Source organism: Mizuhopecten yessoensis, unplaced genomic scaffold (assembly GCF_002113885.1).
Source record: "Mizuhopecten yessoensis strain PY_sf001 unplaced genomic scaffold, ASM211388v2 scaffold10971, whole genome shotgun sequence".
Lineage (NCBI taxonomy): Eukaryota > Metazoa > Mollusca > Bivalvia > Pectinida > Pectinidae > Mizuhopecten > Mizuhopecten yessoensis.
In genome coordinates, this window is record NW_018408813.1 from 595,725 (window position 1) to 618,935 (window position 23,211).

The window sequence follows — 23,211 nt, forward strand, 5'->3', positions numbered from 1 at the left end:
TCAATATTCAAATTCCACTCAATCATTTATTTGTTGATTTCGTTTTCAATAAAATACATTGTCTGTATATCGTAGTCTATATTGCATATTAACGGAACTCTACATCGTGCTATAAACGACAGGCAATGATCTTAAGTACGTCTTGTACGCTTTACTGAACAACCATCGCCTGGACTCGAAGAGATGGTAGACTGTCCCTGTACAGTGACGGTAGGAATTTAATAGAGGTTGGGGTCCTCATAGGTCCCCGGGGCACGGGCAAACGTACACTCTTTACTGACAATATGCTGGTCCTGCGGGATGTTGCTTGAATCATTTTTGGGCCCGCAGTTAACCTGGCAACGGATTCCTGACCAAACAAATGGACAGGTACAGACGGGTTACTTCCCTTTGTCACCACTTTTCTACTACCGCGACCAGCTCTGAAGCTCGGCATGTTTATTGGTTTACACGCTTCTGTAGATGTGTCTGTCTTTTGATTTCTATCCACCATCTTCTTTGAAAGCCCAGTTGTCGGCACATTTGTTATCGGCGGTAAAGAATAATCGGATCTTTTTGTTGTTTTCTTTGATGAGATTTTCTTTCCAGACATTGTCTTCTTAACTTTGTCTGCAAGTACAACCGGGCACAAATATAATTCAAATACATTTAGATATTATACTTGCGTGATAATTATACATCACATCAAGAAATATACTCGTGTAGCTCAACAAAATAATAGATTGACGATAAAAGTGCTCCCGCCTGAACACAGCAGGTAGTCATCATTTTAACAACGCCTGCCTATTGTTGTTAAATAAATGTTGGCACTCAGAGAACGCCCCTTTATATCCAGGGTTATGCAAATAAATACAAATATTTGTAGAAACGTGACTCACCTTTTCTGTCAAAACTGATTAGAGACGTCCTTTTCGGACAATCTGGACGGATACGGTCACTCCATGGTTCACTGTCCGGTGATGGAGAGCCCGGGATTGGAGACAATACCTGGACTGATCCAGCATTGCTGTAGTACATGGTTGTTTCACCGATTACCTTGCACTTATCCTTCATCGTTTTCTTTGGATGGATGCCTTTGAAAGACTCCATGTTAGGAAATAGCTGTTGGTCGTTGGCAGTAATCATATTCTGCTTTGTAGTTAAAAGTAAAAATCCAATAGCAAGAGAAGTGAGAAAAAGCAGTCAGTCCAGTTGAACTTTACTGTCGTAGTTATGGGAAGCAAGCATTATGGGTATCAATTATGACACAAAATCATGGTTACGTCATAGTTATTATGACGTCATCCTTTTGTTTTTGCGTTTCTGTGCACCAGAATGGGACCAAAAGGACCGAACTATACGGAATTGATAAGTAAACAAGGTCGGGGGGGGCTTATTGGCCCCTGAAATGTGTTGTGCTTATTTGCGTTTCTGTGCACCAGAATGGGACCAAAAGGACCGAACTATACGGAATTGATAAGTAAACAAGGTCGGGGTTGGCTTATTGGCCCCTGAAATGTGTTGTGCTCATAATAATAAGGTTTTGGGATTCCATCTGGAGTCTAGTGTTAGACTGATTTCCTTTGGGAAAACAAAATTGATTGACACATCACTCGACAATGTTGCAATGCATCGTGGTATACAAACACTTACTTTTTTACAATTATGATTTATATGAAGCGTTGTGACATTGGCCTTACCAGAGGTGCATAGGGAGACACTGACGGGGGAAGGGAGATAAGAGAGAAAACAAAAGCCCCAAATGTTTCAGTCGGGGAAACAGGTCAACTTCTGTCTAGTTTTCGAGTTCCCAAAGAAAGTGTACATAAAATAGGATTTTTTTTTATTTGATGGTCTGAAATATCTGGTTATATGTTTGAAATAAATGTGTACCTATTGCATTTGTTAAAAGATATGAACACGTTAGTCAAATAAACGCATTACAGTGTTTATGATTCAGCCGTAAAAAAAAGTGTGCACGCGTTGGACGTTCAACATAGGGTAACTAAAAACTTTGATAGCTGGGTGTGTAATACGTATAGTCTCTGTATTAATTATGCCACCTTTTCGTGATACCGCGTTACTTTTTAAAAATAAGATTTTTGGAGCGAAGCCATTTTTTTTATATGACCAAGAAGATACATGCCCCTGGGTTGGACCGTTATGGGAATTCCAGAACGATTTGGTCTTGAAAACTGGCGTCAGACTGTGGCGTGCCAATCGTTGCAATATTCAATAATTTTATATTTATGTTCGAAATTTTATATTTGTATTCAATAATTGTAAATATAATGCAATAATTTATATTTGTATTCAATAATTGTAAATATATGTGCAGTAACAAAAATATACATTCAATAATAAAAAAAGAAAAATGCAATATAAAAAATATTTAGTCATTGAATTTTGCAACTTTCTCACTACATAGCCGTGTACAAAAAGGGAGGTAACTACTCCCGTCTTGCTAAGACGTTATAAAATAGCATGGAGTTTTCCACGTGTCTGTGCTTCTGTCTGTTTGTTGATATTTTCTGTTTCTTGTCAAATCAAAATAATTTGATACAACTCAACATCAGTCATGTTATCGATTTGTAACGGGAAGTATTTCCGAGATTCTAGTTAACAAAGTGAAGGCAAGGATATTTTGTCCGGTTGATATCATATTGCATGTTATTAACTACTTAAGGCAGGTTTTCAGAGACACATGTACCATCATTAGGTGATATGCTATTCAGAAATTTGACCTTTGATCTAGTGTCAAACAGAAAATTAGAGTTCGATGCGATTTTTTTCTTTTTGCGGCATAATGTTACTGCAACATCATACAAATAAGCGACATTGCTGTAAAATTGAGTTCAGAATGATTTTACCGTGCATCAGAAACATGCATTTCCCTTACAGATGATGTTTAAACGAAAATGCACACAAACACGTGTAAATGTGACATCTCGAGGTCACATGACACTTCACAGCTAAGTCTATACGATATATAGCTGTAAATGTGACATCTCGAGGTCACATGACACGCCGCAGCTAAGTCTATATGATATATAGCTGTAAGTGTGGCCGTTCCTCCTGTCGGATCTGGTCCAGAACGTCAATTCTGATCCATAAAAGACTACTTTATAGCACTTATATAAATCAAGCAAACGAATTGGCATGAGATATTACAGATATAGCACAGTATTGATCACAATGAAATTTATTTTACATCACATATAACAAAAATTAAACAAACAAAAAATATATAAAAGAAAAAAAAACTTTATTAGAAAATATCAATACGAGAAAAACATATAGAGTGAAAATTATAAATTGCTTTACTCAACATAACCTTTCGCCTTCAATGATGGAAGTAGATATCGATAACGAGGGCAAGCAAAAATACTATAGACATCCAGGATCCTCGTTTACCGCAACTACATTCAGAATTCCCCAATAATGATATTTTACTTCTAAGTTATAATGACAATTTACTTCTCAGTTATAATGACAACTTACTTCTCAGTTATAATGACAATTAACTGCTCAGTTATAATGATAATTTACTGCTCAGTTATAATGACATTTTACTGCTCAGTTATAATGATAATTTACTTCTCAGTTATAATAACATTTTACTTCTCAGTTATAATGATAATTTACTTCTCAGTTAAAATGACATTTTACTGCTCAGTTATAATAACATTTTACTTCTCAGTTAAAATGACAATTTACTGCTCAGTTATAACGACAATTAACTGCTCAGTTATAATGATAACTCACTACTCAGTTATAATGACATTTTACTGCTCAGTTATAATGTTAATTTACTGCTCAGTTATAATGACATTTTACTGCTCAGTTATAATGACATTTTACTGCTCAGTTATAATGACATTTTACTGCCCAGTTATAATGATATGTTACTGCCCAGTTATAATGATATTTTACTTCTCAGTTATAATGACATATTATTGCTCAGTTATAATGACATTTTACTTCTCAGTTATAATGATATTTTACTGCTCAGTTATAATGACATATTATTGCTCAGTTATAATGATAATTCAATGCTAATTTATAATGACATTTTACTGCTCAGTTATAATGATATTTTACTGCTCATTATAATGGTATTTTACTGCCCAGTTATAATGATATTTTACTGCTCAGATATAATGATATTTTACTGCCCAGTTATAATGATATGTTACTGCCCAGTTATAATGATATTTTACTTCTCAGTTATAATGACATATTATTGCTCAGTTATAATGACATTTTACTGCTCAGTTATAATGATAATTTACTGCTCAGTTATAATGATAATTTACTGCTCAGTTATAATGACATTTTACTTCTCAGTTATAATGATATTTTACTGCTCAGTTATAATGACATATTATTGCTCCGTTATAAAGATAATTTAATGCTAATTTATAATGACATTTTACTGCTCAGTTATAATATTTTACTGCTCATTATAATGATATTTTACTGCCCAGTTATAATGATATTTTACTGCTCAGTTATAATGATATTTTACTGCCCAGTTATAATGATATGTTACTGCCTAGTTATAATGATATTTTACTTCTCAGTTATAATGACATATTATTGCTCAGTTATATATTGACGTTTTACTGCTCAGTTATAATGATAATTTACTGCTCAGTTATAATGATAATTTACTGCTCAGTTATAATGACATTTTACTTCTCAGTTATAATGATATTTTACTGCTCAGTTATAATGACATATTATTGCTCCGTTATAATGATAATTTAATGCTAATTTATAATGACATTTTACGGCCCAGTTATAATGATATTTTACTGCTCAGTTATAATGATATTTTACTGCCCAGTTATAATGATATGTTACTGCCCAGTTATAATGATATTTTACTTCTCAGTTATAATGACATATTATTGCTCAGTTATAATGATAATTTACTGCTCAGTTATAATGATAATTTACTGCTCAGTTATAATGACATTTTACTGCTCAGTTATAATGACATTTTACTACTCAGTTATAATGATAATTTACTGCTCAGTTATAATGACAATTTACTGCTCAGTTATAATGACATTTTACTGCTCAGTTATAATGACATTTTACTACTCAGTTATAATGACAATTTACTGCTCAGTTATAATGACATTTTACTGCTCAGTAATAATGACATATTACTGCTCAGTAATAATGACATTTTACTGCTCAGTTATAATGATAATTTAATGCTAAGTTATAATGATAGTTTTCTGCTTATAAATGCTTTTTCATATATAAACAACATCTTCCGAAGATACCACAATCCTTTTCTAGACAATGCAATAAAGCGACATTTGAGGAAAACAGTGGAAATAAGATTGTTATATAACTTAAACATAGCTGCCAAAAACATGTCTGTAAAACTACGTATCATATATGCTTTACTTCCGTCAATATCTGCATGACTCGATGCCGAAAACCCTGTATGTTCTACACCTATAGTGATCTACGCGGTGGGTGTTCTTGACAGTGTAGAAGGGAGGTAACTCCGGTCGGCTTAAAAGATATGTGCCGTGAATCTACTTATACTCGATGACTTTGTCCTCTAAACCACTGTGATCATATAAAGACGGCTAGTAAGGTCAAAAGATGGCATTAATGTTATTCATTGAGCTATGGCGATGTCCGTTTATAAAGAAAAAATAACAATTGTGTTGAATAATAGTGTCTAAAATGTAGATTTTTTTTAATCACTCAAAATAAAACAATATAAGTGTTAAAATTCCTTTTCTCAGTTATGAACAAAAAAGAAATTTAAGAGATTTAATTGTATTTAAATTAAGTCGTCCACATTCGACTTTTTTAATCCTTTCGAACGTTAGCCAAGGTACAGCTCAACTCGAAACTCTCTAAGTATGAAATTGGGCTATAGAGATCGTAAATATTTATTCGATATTTTTATAACCCGAGGCCAGGTGTTAGCTGTATCTATACATACAGTATACTTAGCATATATATACATATATAGTTACCTTGGACCCTGAGAACATACTTGTGTGTATATACGACCTTGCTTCTAGACATACTTATATAGATTGTCCCGATTTATGGTCTTTAAACTGCAGGTTTATCGACTTAAAGTACGGGAAGTGGTCGTGTTATGATCTCTCGCGCAACTCCCCACCCTTGAACAACGTCTATCTACACGATAACAAGTTCCTTGCATATCGATAGGAGAATTAAACTACTTTGTTAATACAAAAACTATCATTAACACGTACACGTCTCTTCTTATCAAAGCGCAAAGTATACATTGTGGAAATTCCATTACTGCTCAATGATTTATCTTTATTTCATTGCAAGTATTAGCTAAATAAAATGAGCACCAACCGGTTTTATCATTCCTGATTATGTAGGCGCTGGAATGTGACATAATGAGTAAGCAAGCAAGTACAACGGATGTGTATGAGCACGGAATTAGATCATCTAAGTCCGTGGTATGAGGTCATATTTACCACTATATTGCATTGTCACTATATAACCCTACCAAATTCAGATTGCGCTAATATCAGCTATGAATGCAATGACCCAATTTTTGACATAATAACTGGCACTTTTGATTTCACTGACCCTCCCTTAAGATATCTGCTCTATTCATTAAAATACTATACACTTTACATTTAATTATGTTGATTGAATGCTGACTTTTATCAATTTAATTTCCCATTAGTCAAAATGTCTATATAATAAATCAAACTATTGTACTGCTAACAAATTGTACTGCTAACGGCTCCGCGAACTTCATTGAATTTGTCATTTCTATACAGTTTGCATTTGCTATCAATGCCAAAATAAATCAGATCAACTCTATATAAACGTCCCTACGCTTACTATCTAATCAACGATATAAGACGCTTACCTCCGTCTCTAGCCAAAGTACTTGATAAAAGGACGTTATGATTTGAATCACAGAGTCAATTATTCTGTTGTTTTAATTTAATTGATTTTACTCGATTATCGAATAGTTGGAATGTTTTACACCGAATACAATAACATTGGAGCCAGTACTTCAAAATATCTACCTTTGTATACAAAGAGCAGGTCACCCTGGTATTTGAAATGACGTCACTTAGAACGTCAATATTTACAAAACACTGTTAAATAAATTTTACACCTGTGGTAGCACCTGTTTCTCGGACGTGAATTGTACACACACAACAGCTTACAACGGGCCTATCTCATTTCTTTGTTTCTTTGAAGTGCCGCCGGCGGTATGACATTCCCATTGTTGTGATATTTGAGTTATCTCACCTCCATCTCAGTCCGTCCATTTAAATCCATCGACAACGTGCCATATGTGCAGGCTACGCCGACAGACCTGTCGAACGTCCATTAAAGCTAGACTCTATTAGAGTGTCGAACATCTATTAGAATCTTTTAACGATGTATGCTACCTTTACTGTAATATGCACCTCCGTCTCAAAAGAGTTCGACACCATAAAAACGTGTTAAAGATATATGTATCTCGACAAGTTCGTGTTAATTAATTGATGACATATTAGAAATGTACAACACAATGATAAATGTAAAGCCAGAAATATTTAATTTCCTTGTAATTATGTTATATTTGTATTGCCGAAATGACCTAAAGGTGTGTTTTATATAATAATAATTTTGGAAGAACGATGTTATTTTTTAATTGCAATTTCGTTGAGCATGTTTCAATAAGGAATCAACATAATGCACTGATTTTCAAAAGAAATTAATAGAATTTTGAATAAATATGCGTACGTACATGAGGAAGAATTGATCTACAGGAAGTTCGTGGATTGAAATTGCTCGGGACGCCACCCTGAATTCATCTAGATTAACCGACTTAGTCTATGTGTCGGAGATATGCAATAAACATATAAATCTGCCATACATAACTTCATATTTGCAGGTCATTTAAAATCAATTTAAAATACCAGAATTAAATCAATAACGTATTTGTACAGACACGAAATATGAATCTGGTATACAAATTCAGCATTATATATTTGTAGTTGACCCCGGCATTGAAGATCAGTGGGATCAAGTGTGTAGCCACTGATTTTCAAATCGGGGACGCATAAATATTTATACATCCTTGTTCCCTGAGACTGAGCAGATGGAAAAAATCAATAACATACCAGAACTGTTCGAGGCGGACGATAGGGATACCCATTGTTAGCGTTTACATATTGGAAAACAATTTTGTTCTATAATGCTGAGCATTTTCCACTCGTTTATTTTCCATTTTTTATTTTGAACAGATTTCGCAAATACTTCTGCTTCAGTGGTGTTTGTTGGGTCTCCAGGTATGATTATAATTACATGGTCTGGCGAACTTAGCTCAGAGACTGTCTGACATCTTCAATATGTGTAGCTCGATCGAATCGGAGCCTGGCTCTCTTCTCCCCCCAATGAATTTATTGAATTCCATGGTTATGCAATGTATGTCCATTTATTGCATCTTTCAGCAGTCGAAACCATTTGGTCATATGTATTATTCCTTTTTTATCCATTAAAAAAATGTCTTGAATACTGCATGATAAGCTCTTTACGCGACAACCAATCTTTAGTTTGTTCTAGCAAGGACTTAGATCTAATCTAATTACGTGGTTTTAGTGTCATGTCACACATCAATTTACATAGGCCTATATCACAATTAAAAAATGCATGACATTTAAAAAACAGAGATTAGATCAAATGTGATTTCCAGTCGAAATCAACTTATATAAGACACATAATAAGTAATAAGACGTAACTGTCAACTAATCTATATAACGTTAACATTTTACAGTAATGATGCGTAACGTTACATATTAATTATCATGGCCGTAATAATACATGTCATGTGGGTGTAACATCAGTGTTTTATATAACGTCCACGTTTTCATCGGGACTATTTATTGTACAAGCATTTAACACTCCCTCTTATGAGTGGTTTGTGTTTCATTTTCCCACAGAAGATATACACTCGCTATGTAAGATTGTAATTTACCTGTGTGAAATACCTGTGTCAATGGGTACCCCCACATTGATGTGTCATCGACTTTCTACTTTCAACCAATCAGAGCATTTGTTTTTGTCACGTGAACGGAATTAGTCCGACAGCTTTGTACCTGTACGCGACAGGTTGGTGTGTAGAAAATGTGATATTCTGGCAATAATTTAGAGGAAATTTCAACTTTTTCGGGATCTGTGTTGTTCAGGAAATTTATACGGACGACATTTATTTCACGAAATTGGATAACTTCATCCAGGTGTAAAACAAATTTCATTTTGGGACAGTCCGTCTGCATCCAATATGGCGATTGGGCACTTCCGATTTTAGGATCAAACACAACGAAATCGCTGTGAGAACTAACGGAACATTTGGGAGAACATTTCTGTCTTGACACCATTAATTTGTTTTAATTTTATCACTTTTAACATCTTTTAGACACAAGACATGTCAAAGACAACATTCCACAGGTGATTCTACCCCTTGGATGTCACGTTATTCAAAATGGGACCCAGACGAGGCCGATTCTGCAAAGGCTTGGATAGTCAGATTTCAGTGCTACATATACTTATATTTATGTTGTGGGTGATACAAGAACATCTGTATTGTGTTAATTGTCAAGGTAAGATACTACACAAAGTTGCCGAGACCCAAATTACGTATAAAACATCCATGGCAGATTGAGATACCGGTGTGATTACAGCATCACCTTTATCACTGTGGTGTGGTGGAATGTTTCAGTAGAGGGAAGCTTTTTATTGGTGATATGTTTATCTCATGTTTAACGGTCCAATAGTGTTGGATACCGTGCCAGTGTGGTTTCCGTTGGCTTAGTCCTCACATACCCCCATGTCAATTCTTTTCTCATTTGGATTCATGTCTTTTGATCTTGACTACTGTTTATCATTATTGAAACTGAAATCTTAAGAAACATAGTTTAATACAGCTATAAAATGTAGATGGATAAAGGTATCAACAGCTATATAGCTCAATAATTGACAGAGTGTACTGGACCTGTTAAATATAACAGTGTACACAGTACACACATGTCAAATTTACACAGCCTTTACGGCTTTAGTCAAAAGTTCAGTTTTGGAGTTTAAAACATAGTTACCTATGTACAAGGACGAGGAAAAGTGATAAAGATAGTGCCTTTGCTGGGGCTTGAACCTGCAACCCTTGGCTCTCCAGCCCGATGCTCTACCGCTCAGAGCTTAAGGGAAATTCAATGCACATCTATATTACACCTGTAACAGCAGCTACTGAGTGAAAGCCCTGCTCATGACCAAAAAGCTTCCATGCTTCCCTAAGATAACCTTTTCATGCATGAGGGGGGGGAGGGGGGGGGGCATGAAAAGTTTATCTTGGGGAATAGAAGCATGTAAAACAAAAAAGCAGAGGTCTTCGTTCTATGCTGGTCCAATTTTTTGTCTTTTGTCTCATTTTCTGAGAGCTCTTTCAAGACATAAAAGAAGTGTTTACATTTGCTACCAATGATGTATTCAAACTCTCAGCATACCATTAATTGTACATGTAGTGATGAATGTGCAAAAGATCAAAAGACTAACTGGACCTCCAGTAATGTAATCAATTCAAGCTGTCTGTCTTTTCACCTGCTTACATAACCAGTATCTTGTGATCGCTACTTATTCAATATAAATACTTCAACTGTATTTTTTTTAAATTAGTTGTCTGTGATGAGAATTATATATGATGATGTAATATGGGAATGCAGTGATAAACTTTCTGAGACGTGCCTGTCTCCTATTCCTCAAGCACATTTTAAAAAATTGGCAAAAAGATACAATACTTATAACAAATTCTGTAAACTACAGAAGCTAGGAAACAGGAAATAAAAAAAGAAGCTTGATTATTTAATTTTTTCATGGTCACTGATGTTTCCCCACTTCAACACATACAAGAAACAGTAAAAACATTCCTGGAAATTCCATTTTAATGTGATCCTCAAAACCTGCAGGATCATTGAACATGTACATGTTCAATGAAACTGGTGCATTCAGACATGTCAAGCATTCATTCAAAATAGCCTGTCTGAGAAGCCTTTTTCCTGTAATCTTACATCCCTGACAGCTGGAACTTTGTTTTTTCTGTACTGTAGATTCAACTGCACCAAACCAGAAAACAGTATTTCTAGTAACCAACTAAATTCTGGTACTGTCAATGGTGTTAATTTTTTCATGATCAGCCATTATCAAAAAAAAGGCAGTCAGTTGCTACTGTTGTTATAAGCACAATCTTGCCACCTTTCAGAAGAGACCGGGTTTGATCCACCCAATTTAATGAGAAAATATATATTACAGTTAGGGTATCTCTGTAAACACATCAATTTCTTTTGCAAAATTACTCCCAATTCCTCCCGACAAAAGCCCATTCATGCATTTTTAAGGGCCAAAAGACAAGGTCATTTAAAACGCGATTGTAGCTTGTTAAATAATTGTTTTTAATTTTATGATAACAAAGCTACAGCTGTAATATAGATAGAAGACCGATGACTATCTCGGCTTAGACACTGGTCCATGGTTATCTTAGCTTAGACACTCAGTCCACGGCTATCTCAGCTTAGACACTCAGTCAACGACTATCTCAGCTTAGACACTCGGTCCATGACTATCTCAGCTTAGACACTCGGTCCATGGCTATCTCAGCTTAGACACTCAGTCCACGGCTATCTCAGCTTAGACACTCAGTCCACGGCTATCTCAGCTTAGACACTTAGTCCACGGCTATCTCAGCTTAGACACTCAGTCCACGACTATCTCAGCTTAGACACTTAGCCCACGGCTATCTCAGCTTAGACACCCAGTCCACGACTATCTCAGCTTAGACACTCAGTCCATGGCTATCTCAGCTTAGACACATAGTCCACGGTTAATAATAAACATGCAGCAGTTACAGTCATAGAATCAGTTAATTGTCATAGAGTGCTGGATCATATATTTAAGTATAGGTAAATGTCCATTTTAAATTTATAGTATACAATAGAGTTTTGTGGGAATTGCATTGTATATATGTTCTTATGTTATAGTTGCAAATTGAATAGAGGTCAGTTATAAAGTAAATATCGTTGGGCCTATGGGGGAATAATTTACCGGTCGTGTAAGATAGGAAGTCGCTGAATACAGGTGGTCGTTGAGGCAGGTTTGTCTTTATATATGTTCTTATGTTATAGTTGCAAATTTAGACTAGAAGAAACAGTCTTCCAAACTATACAGCCATGTAAAAGTTAAAACTTGTAGCTATATATATATATATACTATATAGCTAGCTGTATTCCTAAAAACCCTTGTCTTATAATTACTCAACCCTTTATACAGGGTACATGTACTGAAGCATTTTTCACACCTACATGTGAGTTCATTTATGCTCCTGTGAATGAATTGTATTTCCTCAATAAGAAAAGCTTATGGTGTGGATACCTGGTAAGTAGAACTAAAAGGTACACTGGGAACATCAATATGTTTACAGTATTTGTGGCTGTTTAAATTGCAATACTTTGATTCAATTTGATTTGGGAACAGCTTTAACAAATAATAACATGAAAATACTGCAAGTCCAGATACAAACCCTCGCTCCCAAATCAAATGCAAGGTATATATCATTTTCAGGACAGTAAACATAAGTTTCCATGTAGCAAATTAGTCACAACCATGCATGCATGGGCATACAGCAGTTTGTGTCCACAAAAATGCTTTGATTTATTTGTTGACATTACAAGGTCAGCTATGACAGCATCAGAAGATCCTAGAGTTAAACATGGTCTCCTAAACCTTTCATGGCTATTTTATTATGATGTCATTGCTGAGCTTAATTTTGTATGTTTCATCAGTTGAAGCAGTATATCATGATCATGAGCATACCATTGCACATATCTGTTTTAATTGCTGCTCCATGCATGTTGCCACTTAAGCTTTAACTCAATTTTGTGACAGCTGTTGAATTGCAACATACAGTCACCAACAAATGTCAAAATACAGTAGGGTTATCCCCCCTACATGATGTGAAATGATATTATTTGAATACACATATATATATATTAGGTTTACATAATACCAGCTGTTAAACATTATTTGGGTTTTCTGTTATCTTTAGTTTTGTTCAGGCCAAAAAATATACCATAAACAAGAATAAGCACTGCTACAGTCTGAAATGCTGTCCCTTTATAATATAAAATATTTGTTTGAATGATTTTTAGAATCTAAACACTTGCCTATAATATACCTATAGATAGGATTCTTGAGAGACCCAAAAGAGGACACACTGCAGTCACACATTATTTAGTTGGTAATTGGCCTACATATACATTTTCTTTATTCCTATATAGTTTTCGAATGTCTTTTTGTTTCAGATCAATATCCGCCAAAATATTTTACCCATTCTCCGCAGTGTGGTAGTATTGTACAAACAGGAGGATTTAAACTAATGACATGTAGAGCATACGCTAACCCAAGTCCAGTGTACCAATGGAGAAAAAATGGATCTGATCTTCCCGGAGAAAACAACTCACAACTCCGCATTTCGCAAGTACAGAGAGATGATGCTGGCTTTTATCAGTGTATGGCATACAATGATCTTGGAACGTTACTTTCAGAGAGCTGTGAAGTGGTGGTTGCTTGTGAGTAAATAATTTGTCCCTTATAACCTGCTGTTGCCTTACCTATATGTATCATTTTATGCTTGAAATGAAGATCTTTTGTCCAATCTCTGTGGGTACCAAAGGAAATATAAGATAATAAAAAATAGAAAATCCAAAGGGTCTGTTTAAGATGGAATTATTCCTACTGGCTGTGCTTTCTCATTTTTCACTTGCCCATTTACTGGGGCTACAACCTTGAGATGACATCAAGCCAAAGACAGATAGACTTTCTTGTTACTGTAAAATACAATTGCCCCTGACCATGGGCTAGCACTTTGTCCATAATGAAGTATCATGTGAATGTTTTTGTTTTAGATATGGACCCTTTCTTAACATCTACAGACCAAGATATACCCATTCAATATGGAAATGCTGTCGTCTTGCAGCTCCCAAAAATTGACTCCATTCCTGCCCCGACAATGGATTGGTATCTCGGTCAAAACCTGATGGATATAAATGGACCAAACCACTACATCACTTTAAAGAATAATTTAGCTCTGTTAGATATAAGTGATGTTTTAAATGACAATATTTATCATGCAGAGGCTCTTAATGGACAGTCTGGAGATTCTGCACAAAGTGGACATTTTACTCTCAAAGTACAAGGTATGTTTCTAGATTTGATGAAAAATTCTGATCAAAGGTATTATTAGATAAGCTAAAATTATGCAGAGCCAATAGTTATTATGTTTACTAGCCATGCTTGTACAAATCGCAACAATTTTTTTAAAAAATCACCAATGATGATTTTTGTGATGCCATCATTTATTTTTGAAATAATATAAACCATCCATGTAATTTTGTAGCTACCAACGATGTGGTGAAAGCCCCTACAATGGAAGTGCCTCCAAAGGATCTGGCTATCGTGGCAGACTTCACAACAACAGTGGCCGCGTTCGAGTGTGTCGTCAATGCAAGGTGATCATGAGAAACATAGCCTCTTAAGTTCAAGGTTAAAGTGTTCATTTGATACACAAATATAAGAAATTGTTTTGAAATTATTTTATGACGACAACAACAAAACACTTTAAAGAGACTAGACGAGGAAAAAATGCTCATTTAAGTTGATGTCTAAATGAATGGTTCATCAACTTCCAAAACCATAAAGTTTTTCTAAAAAAGAAATGGAGCATGTCACTCACAGAAAATTTATGTGTTAAATGTGTAATTTAACACTGAAATAGTTCCATCATTACCATGAATACTTCTACCGAAATACAACTTTGAGGCCTCCATGTGAAATTTAATCAATATTTTCAGGCCAATTGGTGGACTGCAAACAAAATGGTACAGAATAAATGGTGCAACGAGAACAGAAATTATTGGAGATGATACGAAATATCTGTTTGATGATGGACGATACCACCGCAAACTACAGATACGAACCCCAGTAGCCTCAGATAGGGGAGTGTACGAGTGTGAGGCAGAACTCCTGAATTCCCCCGATGGAAACACTTACCCTAAGCAAAGTGCTAGAGCTAATTTAACAGTTTATGGTATGATTATTTAAGTACACTCTTTTATATAAAAAGTACAGAATGTTTTTCAAACTAAATACCATTTAAATACAAAAAGTGATCTTGTGTTTACCAAAGACTGTTTACATTTAAATGTTACTTGCAATTTGTTTTTTCATCTAAAAGTATTATAATTTTTGACATTTCTGAAGTTATATTTATATTTTGTAAGGGTGTAATGATTGGTTGTTCTGAAGACTTTTCTTCCATTATTGAAGTCTTGTAGTATATTTCTTTTTTTTTGTTCATGTATCATGTCAGTGTTGGAACCGAGGCATATATTTCCATCTGGATAATATTTTGATGACAGGGCTGTGCCCAAGCTATATAACAACCTAAAGGAAAAGGTTAAAAAGGATCTGAGTAATGCTGTCTGCATTTCACTATGAAATGATGACTGGACAAGCAGTTAGCTATGCAGTACTTTTAGTAATAATAATATGTTATGTACATGTATGTAGCATATTTCTACCAATATTTCATTCTCAGACTGCTTATAACTGTTTGTTGATGAGTAAATATATATAAAGAACATAAAAACAAACTTCCGTTTACAATATAAAACCAAATATATTTACATAAATATATACACTTATCATTTCCCTACAGATGTATTTGTCATAACTTTATAGTGATCATAATTATAAACTGAAAAAAAAGGACAAAAATTTACTCCAAACCATATGTCATGACTATCGCAATAGTTTTCCATTTATTGATATGGCAATACTACATGTATCACAATTATAATTCTAACTATTGCAATAGTAAAGTGCTCAATAATCACCCCTAATAGTTTTGCATAACTTTAAGAAAACTTCCAAATGAACATTTGAATTAAAGCTTTTGCAGATTGTCATAGAAGTATTATCATATTAACAAAATATTCAGAATTTTTCTTGAGATCACTTGTTTTTTCTTCAATACAAATTACCTAGAAAAAAATATTCACTTTTTATATAAATATGCTTTTACTAAATGGATAATTTGATGCCTTTAAAATACTATGTTCAATTAACTAATCTGTTTCAGTATTGTATAAAGTCTTTAAGCAGTCATAGTACAAGAAAAAAATTAAGTGAATTTCTTAGTAATATTCCTCTTTATGACCACAGAGAAACCTGTCATCGACTCGGTGATTGACAGTATCTACAGTAAAGATTATGCAGAGACTGTCCAGGTTCCATGTACAGCCACAGGAAACCCAACACCAACCATACACTGGTACTTCAATGGGGCAGACGTGGCATCTCTTACCAGCAACAAGTAAGCATTAGATCTTCTTCACTTTTATTTGATGCCTAAACCATTTCAAGAAAAGAAAAAGGAAATGTAATACTTTCAATATCTTCATGCTTAAATTTTGAATGAATAATAAAATATATGCAACAACAAATGCAGAACAAATATGGAAATTTGACTCTAAAATTGACTGCAACTCAGGTTGAATGATATACTGCATGCATGGAAACTTTCTCCCTGTCAAATATTCACCCATCACCGGTGAAATTCATATGTGCCTAGTGCTAATTTTACCCTTAAAATGTAATTACTTTATGAAGAGTATACTGTGTACCAATATGTGCTGTCATGATAAATTTGCCCTAATTGCTGAGGGCAAAAACAGCGAAAATTAAATACAGCAAAAAATTCCTGGTATACAGTAATTAGAACTCTTGATATGTTTGTTTGCCATAGACCTTTGGGTCCAGGGAGGTAATACCTTACCCAATTATTACATTAATAGAGAATGATAATGTATTTCATATAAAACAGACACACAGTACAATCAGATGGGACCATAGTGATCACCGCTCTGGACCTGGAGGATTCAGGGATGTACCAGTGCTTTGCCAAAAATGTTGCGGGAGAAATTGTGAAATCTACTTGGGTTAAGGTTAACAGTAAGTAGTTAGTACATAGCAGACCATTGTTAATCGGGGTTGAAAAGGCAATATTTATGTAATGGTAGACCCATATATTCAATATGAAAAACAATTTAGGTATATGGGAATCATTTCCTTTAAAGTCCCTCTGACTGCCTGTAGTATATTTTGTAAGTGCTAAATTCTAAGTGATCAGTCTATAATATTTTAAGCATGGGGAGACACTGATGAAATTATGTTGTATTATTACCATGGGACTGTTTTCTGACAAACATAATTGATCTGAAGGCTGTTTCAGAATTTATAGTATGAGAGGGACAGGAAGCACTACTGATATCAAATATTGAAAATATTATGTGGAATACTAGGCAGGTGTGGATTTATCCCAACCACTCTAAATTTTGCAGTTAAATTATAGTAACTAGTAACTACCTACTTTATGTAACCATAATGTTGAATGTTTTCAGGCTTGCCCCCTGAGCTGACTGCACCCCCACAGAATCTGACTGTAGTGGAGGGATCTGATGCTCGATTGTCCTGCAGTGCAACTGGTGCCCCAAAACCAGCAATATTTTGGGTGAAAGGTAACTATTTGGTGAAGAACAGGGAAAGTGCTGTTTCCTATAGAATATATAAAGTTCTCATTAGTTTCAGGATTGTCATTTCAAACAACTTCTTGGGAAATTTGGTAATTTATAACCAAATTAAAATAACTGAAGATTTCATGTGACAAGTCTTTGACGAGTATCGACAAGTCTTGTTATCCAAGCAGTGCTTTGCATTTATTTTCATGCATTGTATTTTCTTTTCAAACTTCGGTGATACACTGTATATCTTAACATATTTATTTTTTTCACTTTTCAAATCGTACAATAATTGCACACTTTTTAACAAAAAGAAGGATTTAGGTGAGTTTTTAATATTTGAAAATTGCAATGGCAGAAAAAGATACAAATAGCTAATTATATATTTTATTGTTTTTCAGTTGTTGGTGGAGTCGCACAATCTATTGCCATTGGTGGGCGTTTCCAGATCATGGATGGATCTGACCTTCTAATAACCACAACACAAGCTTCGGACTCGGGCCAGTACAGATGTAATGTCACAAACAGTCGAGGCAGCTTAGAGGCAGAAGCTTATCTGGCAGTTCTAGGTAGGATGTAGTTTGATAGAAGTGCTCACCTATTCAGGGTTCAACTCTGAGTTATTGAAACATCTCCATAAGGGTAAAAGCTACTTTACTGTGACATGGAAACTTTAAAGTGTATGTTGCCTTGCTGTGAAATGTAGACTTAAGAGTATATGCTACATTTCTGTGACATGGACACTAAATGGTATATGCTGCCTTACTGTGACATGAAAACTTAAGGGTATATGCTTCCTTACTGTGACATGGATACTTAAGGGTATATGCTGCGTTACTGTGACATGGAGACTTAAAGGTGTATGATGCCTTACTGTGACATGGATACTTAAGGGTATATGCTGCATTACTGTGACATGAAAACTTAAGGGTGTATGCTGCCTTACTAATACATGGAGACTTAAGGGGGTATGATGCCTTACTGTAACAAAGAGACTAAAGGGTATATGCTGCCTTACTGTGACATGGAGACTTAAGGGTATATGCTACCTTACTGTGACATGGACACATAAGGGTATATGCTACCTTACTGTGACATGGAGACTTAAGGGTATATGCTGCCTTACTGTGACATGAAGACTTAAAGGTGTGTGACATGAAGAATAAAGGGTTTATGCTGCCTTACTGTGACATGAAGACTTAAGGGTATATGCTGCCTTACCGTGACATGAAGACTTAAGGGTATATGCTGCCTTACTGTGACATGGAGATGTGCACTACTTCACTGTGACACTGTATATCTCCTTTAAATAAAAGTGCTACTCTTAATCACAAGAAAAAATGTTTTATATGAATGGTATTGTTGACTTGGTTAGATAAGAATGCATGCATGTGTAAGTATTTTAAAGGTCATTACCTTAATAAAATTACAACTTTATATTTGGGTAATTTTCTTATAATTCTTAATTAGACCTTGGTTCATATACTTTAACTGTCTATAAATTGAAGCCTAAGTAACTGTTATCTTTATTTCAACAGTGAGAACACAGATCACTGCTCCCCCTCAAAATGTCTCCAAAGGCAAGGGAGAGAATGCCATGATGCCTTGCAGCGTATCGCATGATCCACACATACAGGTGCAGCTAAACTGGTACAAGTTTGACCGCAATACAAACCAGAAGAATCTGCTCAGTAACAGCAGTAGGATCAGCATCAGCGGAACGGGTACACTGCAGATCATGGGCGTGTACAACATTGACATTGGCTACTACCAGTGTGAGGTCATCTCTTTGGGAGGAAACGACAGCCGCAAGGCTTATCTCTCAGTCTTAGGTATGAAACAGAAAACCAATATTGAAAGAAACAGACAGAATTTCCCTAGATCAACATTTTATAAATAATTTTGAAATTTCTTGAATAGTAAGATGTCATGTTCAAAATACTTGCTGCTGATAAAATTTTGAAATTTAAAAACCTGTTAATAGAATCTTGTATATTCTACTAGAATCATTTTAATCGTTGCCTAGTTGCAGTGATATCACAGAACTGAATAGAAATGTGTGTTTAAGTGTGAAATAGCATTTTTTACAAGAAAAAAAATTATGCTATTATAAATTTATCAATTTTAAACAAGTGACAAAAAATATATACTGATTATCATTTAAATATCTGTTGAATGCTATCCACTGAATTTATCATGTTATCATTGTTTCCTACTGCAGAGATCCCCCACCAGCCAGTACTGCAGACGGTTGTGGTAATGCAGTCAGACCTGAGGTCGGTGAATCTGACATGGCAGCCAGGCTTCGATGGCTACACACCAATCATCAGATTTATCATACAGTACAGACAAGTTCTCTTTGTACCTGGAGAAGGTATTTATGTCCTTAATGGTCCTTTAAAGGCATATCAATGTGATTCTCTCAAATGAAATGCCATTAATTATTGTTCAGAAATTTATAGTCATTTCTTTTGATAATGATTCATAATTTGAAAGGAATTTTCAGATGAAATTTGCAAATTATTTTGCAATGTCTTGGTAAATTTAGATTTTGTCTTTTCTTCAAGATACTGTCTGTGGTCACTATGTCCAAGTAAAGACAGGCTGTCTGAGTAATGAACTGTTCACTGTGCAATCATACTATATAATGTATAATTATGGATCTACTATCTCTGTAAAAAAATCCCTCTCTGTAAAAAAAATCATTTTTTTATTCAAAAGTCAACAGAGCAATTTATGCTTTTAAAATTTGGACAACATTAAAATCTCTTCACTCTTACATCGAGAAGTCTGTCTAAACAAAAAACGTAATTAATGAAATTCACTTCAGATTGTACAAAATTGCATAGTACAGATCTAGGTAAAAGTGTACAAGTTCATGAATTGCTCATGGTTTGGTTTTTAATTACAGGGTATGATCAGATATCACAAATGTTTAAAAAAATTTTTAGATATAAAGTAAGATCTGATTCATAGAAATGTTTTATTTCATCAGTGTACCATTTATGTTATTAAAGAGCTAATAGAAGTGATAATACACAATCTCCAATTATTTGATGGATTTACTTCCAGCAAGACTTTGATTGATTATCAAGAGTTATTCACATTTTCAACTAGTCCGTACTTCGTATTTTGTGCTAGGTCCTCACCTATCCCTTCATCAAACAAAATTAATGAAATCACTTGTTTTAACTCAGGTATAAAAGACAGTCCAGAGGAAGGATGGGTCACCTACCCTGAGACAGCACCCTCTGACAACAACTGGTTTATTGTATCAGGTCTGCGCCCAGCACGTAGCTACCAGTTCCGTGTCAGTGCAATCAACAGTATGGGAGAGGGTGCCAAGAGTGTACCCAAACCAGTTCCACCTATAAGCATGCCAGAACAAGGTAGAGAGAAAAACCCAAATCAGAACTGTCAAACATTCAAAAATGATCAATTTCAATTTGAAGTATGAATTAGGCAATTATTTTGCTTTCAAGTCTTTTCAGTAATACAGGAGCGGTTCAGGGTTTTGTGCGTTTTATGCTAGTTAAATGTGAATTATAGGGGATTTAAGATATCATTTATTAAGTAGACTGTAAATCATTCAATTGTCACAAATATTAAATTTTGCAATCCTTTTTCAAATTAAATGACTTGGTTAATTGAGACATAACTCACAAATGAAATGGCTGTTTTTTTTAAATGAGCCTTAACACTTTTATTGGTTAGATCTTGGAATGCACAATCATATATATTCATGAATAGAAGCTTACAAGTCATTGAATTACGGTAGAAAATGATCAAGCCTGTTTTACTGTATGATCCCATTTCTATATTTTGATGCAAAGAAAAGTTTTGGCATACTAAAATGTACCTTTTGTCCCTCTTGTAACAGAATGGATTTCTTTTAAATATTTAAGAGCTTGCTGACAATAATTTCATTTTTAACTCTTCAATTTCAGCCCCCAGTGGTCCACCTAAGGGATTTTTTGGCAGTGCACGGTCTAACTCCTCCATCATGCTTCAGTGGCAGGCCCCAGATGAGGATAAGTGGAACGGAGATCTCCTTGGCTATACAATCCGATTCAAACTGGCTGATTATCCCAGTGCCTCTTACCAAATGAGAAATGCCACCATTTGGCCTTTGACTTCTTATGAGGTGACAAATCTGATCATTTTCCAGGAATATGAAATACAGATAGCTGCTTTTAACAGTGAGGGAGTGGGTGTGTACACCTCGTCAATCAGAGTGGCCACCATGGAAGGAACACCGGACGCGCCACCGAGGGACGTAACAGCCACCACAATTAATTCCACAACAGTGGAGGTGACATGGCGCCCACCGGATGCCGCATATTTCAACGGTGTCAATCTGGGATACAAGATTTACATGAAAGAGTTGACAGAGCCTGAGCCCACCTTCAGACTACAAGTGGCTCCAGATCCTAACAATCCTGTCGGAATACAGACTGCACATGTACACAACCTGAACAAGTTCACAAACTATACCTTGAAAGTAACATGCTACACAAGTAAAGGAAATGGTCCCTTCAGCTCACTTGTAGCTGTGAAAACTGAAGAAGATGGTGAGTGTTGCTGCCAAATTTCATCCTGCAGTGTTTATTGCTTGATTTTGAATTAAAGAAGTAAAACATGGTGAATTGCATTCTTTATGATAACTACAAAATTCTAATAAAGGTGATCAGTAAGTATTTAAAATCAATACATTTGCAGTTTATAAGAGACAGATATACAATGCTGAAATTCATATTAACATCATTATATTTAAACGGAGTCCTGTATTTTTTCAGGGCCAACTAACAAGCACTGATGATATTGATAATGTTACACATGTAGTGAAATTATTGTATGAACATATTGACCAGTAGTTTTTACTGAAGGAAAAAGTTTCTTAATTGTGAGGAAGAACTGTTTATGTCATTAGTTTTTTAAGTCTTTTCATAATTAAGACTTTTTTTTGTGTTCAGTTCCTGGTCCAGTTGGAAGTCTTTCATTTGCCAACATCTTGGACATATCTTTGAAAGTCATCTGGACGCCCCCTACCGAGGTCAATGGAATACTCCTGGGTAAGAAAGTTAAAATCTTAATATGTGATAATTCCTCTTTCTTTAAAACGCCTTTTGTTTGCATACAGTTTCCTAAATAATTTCTCGGCTATTTCACTGTGTAATTTATTCATCGTGTTCTCAATGTCTTGTACAGAATATAAACTGGAGTGGATGAAGCGTAACTCAACAGAGTTAGGCAAGTCAATAGACTTACAGAAGATCTTCAATGACTACACTATAAGAGGCCTGTCCCCTAGCACGAATTACACTATACTGGTTCGAGCCAAGACCGCCAAGGGATATGGACCTTCCAGATCTGCAGACATTCAGTCTGGGGTCCCTCCAGGTAAATAGTGCTTTTTCTAGTTTATACATCTGTTTGTTAATTGTATAAAGTAAATAAAAATAAAATAAATGTTTCTTATAGTAAGTAGTGTTATGGAGTTTCAGTAAATGTAAAAACTGTACTAAGAAACTTTATGCCATGACACAAAGTACATTGCCCATCTGTTTTTTAAAAAGAGAAATTC

At 34.9% G+C, this 23,211-nt stretch overlaps 2 protein-coding genes across 2 annotated transcripts in view; one reads left to right on the forward strand and one right to left on the reverse strand.

Annotated features, from left to right (window-relative positions):
• On the reverse strand, positions 1-1,222 carry LOC110464187. The gene is made up of 2 exons (XM_021519270.1): positions 879-1,222; positions 1-609 (listed from the first exon to the last, which is right to left on the reverse strand). Exons 1-2 carry the CDS (start codon positions 1,123-1,125, stop codon positions 152-154), a joined length of 705 nt encoding a protein of 234 aa, XP_021374945.1. The 5' UTR covers positions 1,126-1,222; the 3' UTR covers positions 1-151.
• A 7,861-nt stretch (positions 1,223-9,083) lies between these two features.
• LOC110464188 (protein sidekick-like) overlaps positions 9,084-23,211 on the forward strand; it is a 31,826-nt gene continuing 17,698 nt past the window's right edge. Inside the window, exons 1-15 of the mRNA XM_021519271.1 lie at positions 9,084-9,608; positions 13,353-13,619; positions 13,956-14,246; positions 14,447-14,558; positions 14,901-15,136; positions 16,273-16,423; positions 16,934-17,061; positions 17,511-17,627; positions 18,029-18,196; positions 19,166-19,459; positions 19,849-20,001; positions 20,825-21,016; positions 21,575-22,198; positions 22,601-22,699; positions 22,836-23,027. Coding sequence (XP_021374946.1) covers positions 9,491-9,608; positions 13,353-13,619; positions 13,956-14,246; positions 14,447-14,558; positions 14,901-15,136; positions 16,273-16,423; positions 16,934-17,061; positions 17,511-17,627; positions 18,029-18,196; positions 19,166-19,459; positions 19,849-20,001; positions 20,825-21,016; positions 21,575-22,198; positions 22,601-22,699; positions 22,836-23,027 — 3,142 coding nt within the window. The 5' untranslated portion in view covers positions 9,084-9,490. The remainder of the gene's footprint in view (positions 9,609-13,352; positions 13,620-13,955; positions 14,247-14,446; positions 14,559-14,900; positions 15,137-16,272; positions 16,424-16,933; positions 17,062-17,510; positions 17,628-18,028; positions 18,197-19,165; positions 19,460-19,848; positions 20,002-20,824; positions 21,017-21,574; positions 22,199-22,600; positions 22,700-22,835; positions 23,028-23,211) is intronic.

What these genes read in the sequence shown, in the direction of transcription:
- LOC110464187 (XM_021519270.1), bottom strand. Translation starts at nt 1,125, where the DNA reads ATGATTACTGCCAACGACCAACAGCTATTTCCTAACATGGAGTCTTTC. An exon ending in AATCAGTTTTGACAGAAAAG is followed by an intron (nt 610 to 878) that starts GTGAGTCACGTT and finishes TTGTACTTGCAG; the next exon opens with ACAAAGTTAAGAAGACAATG.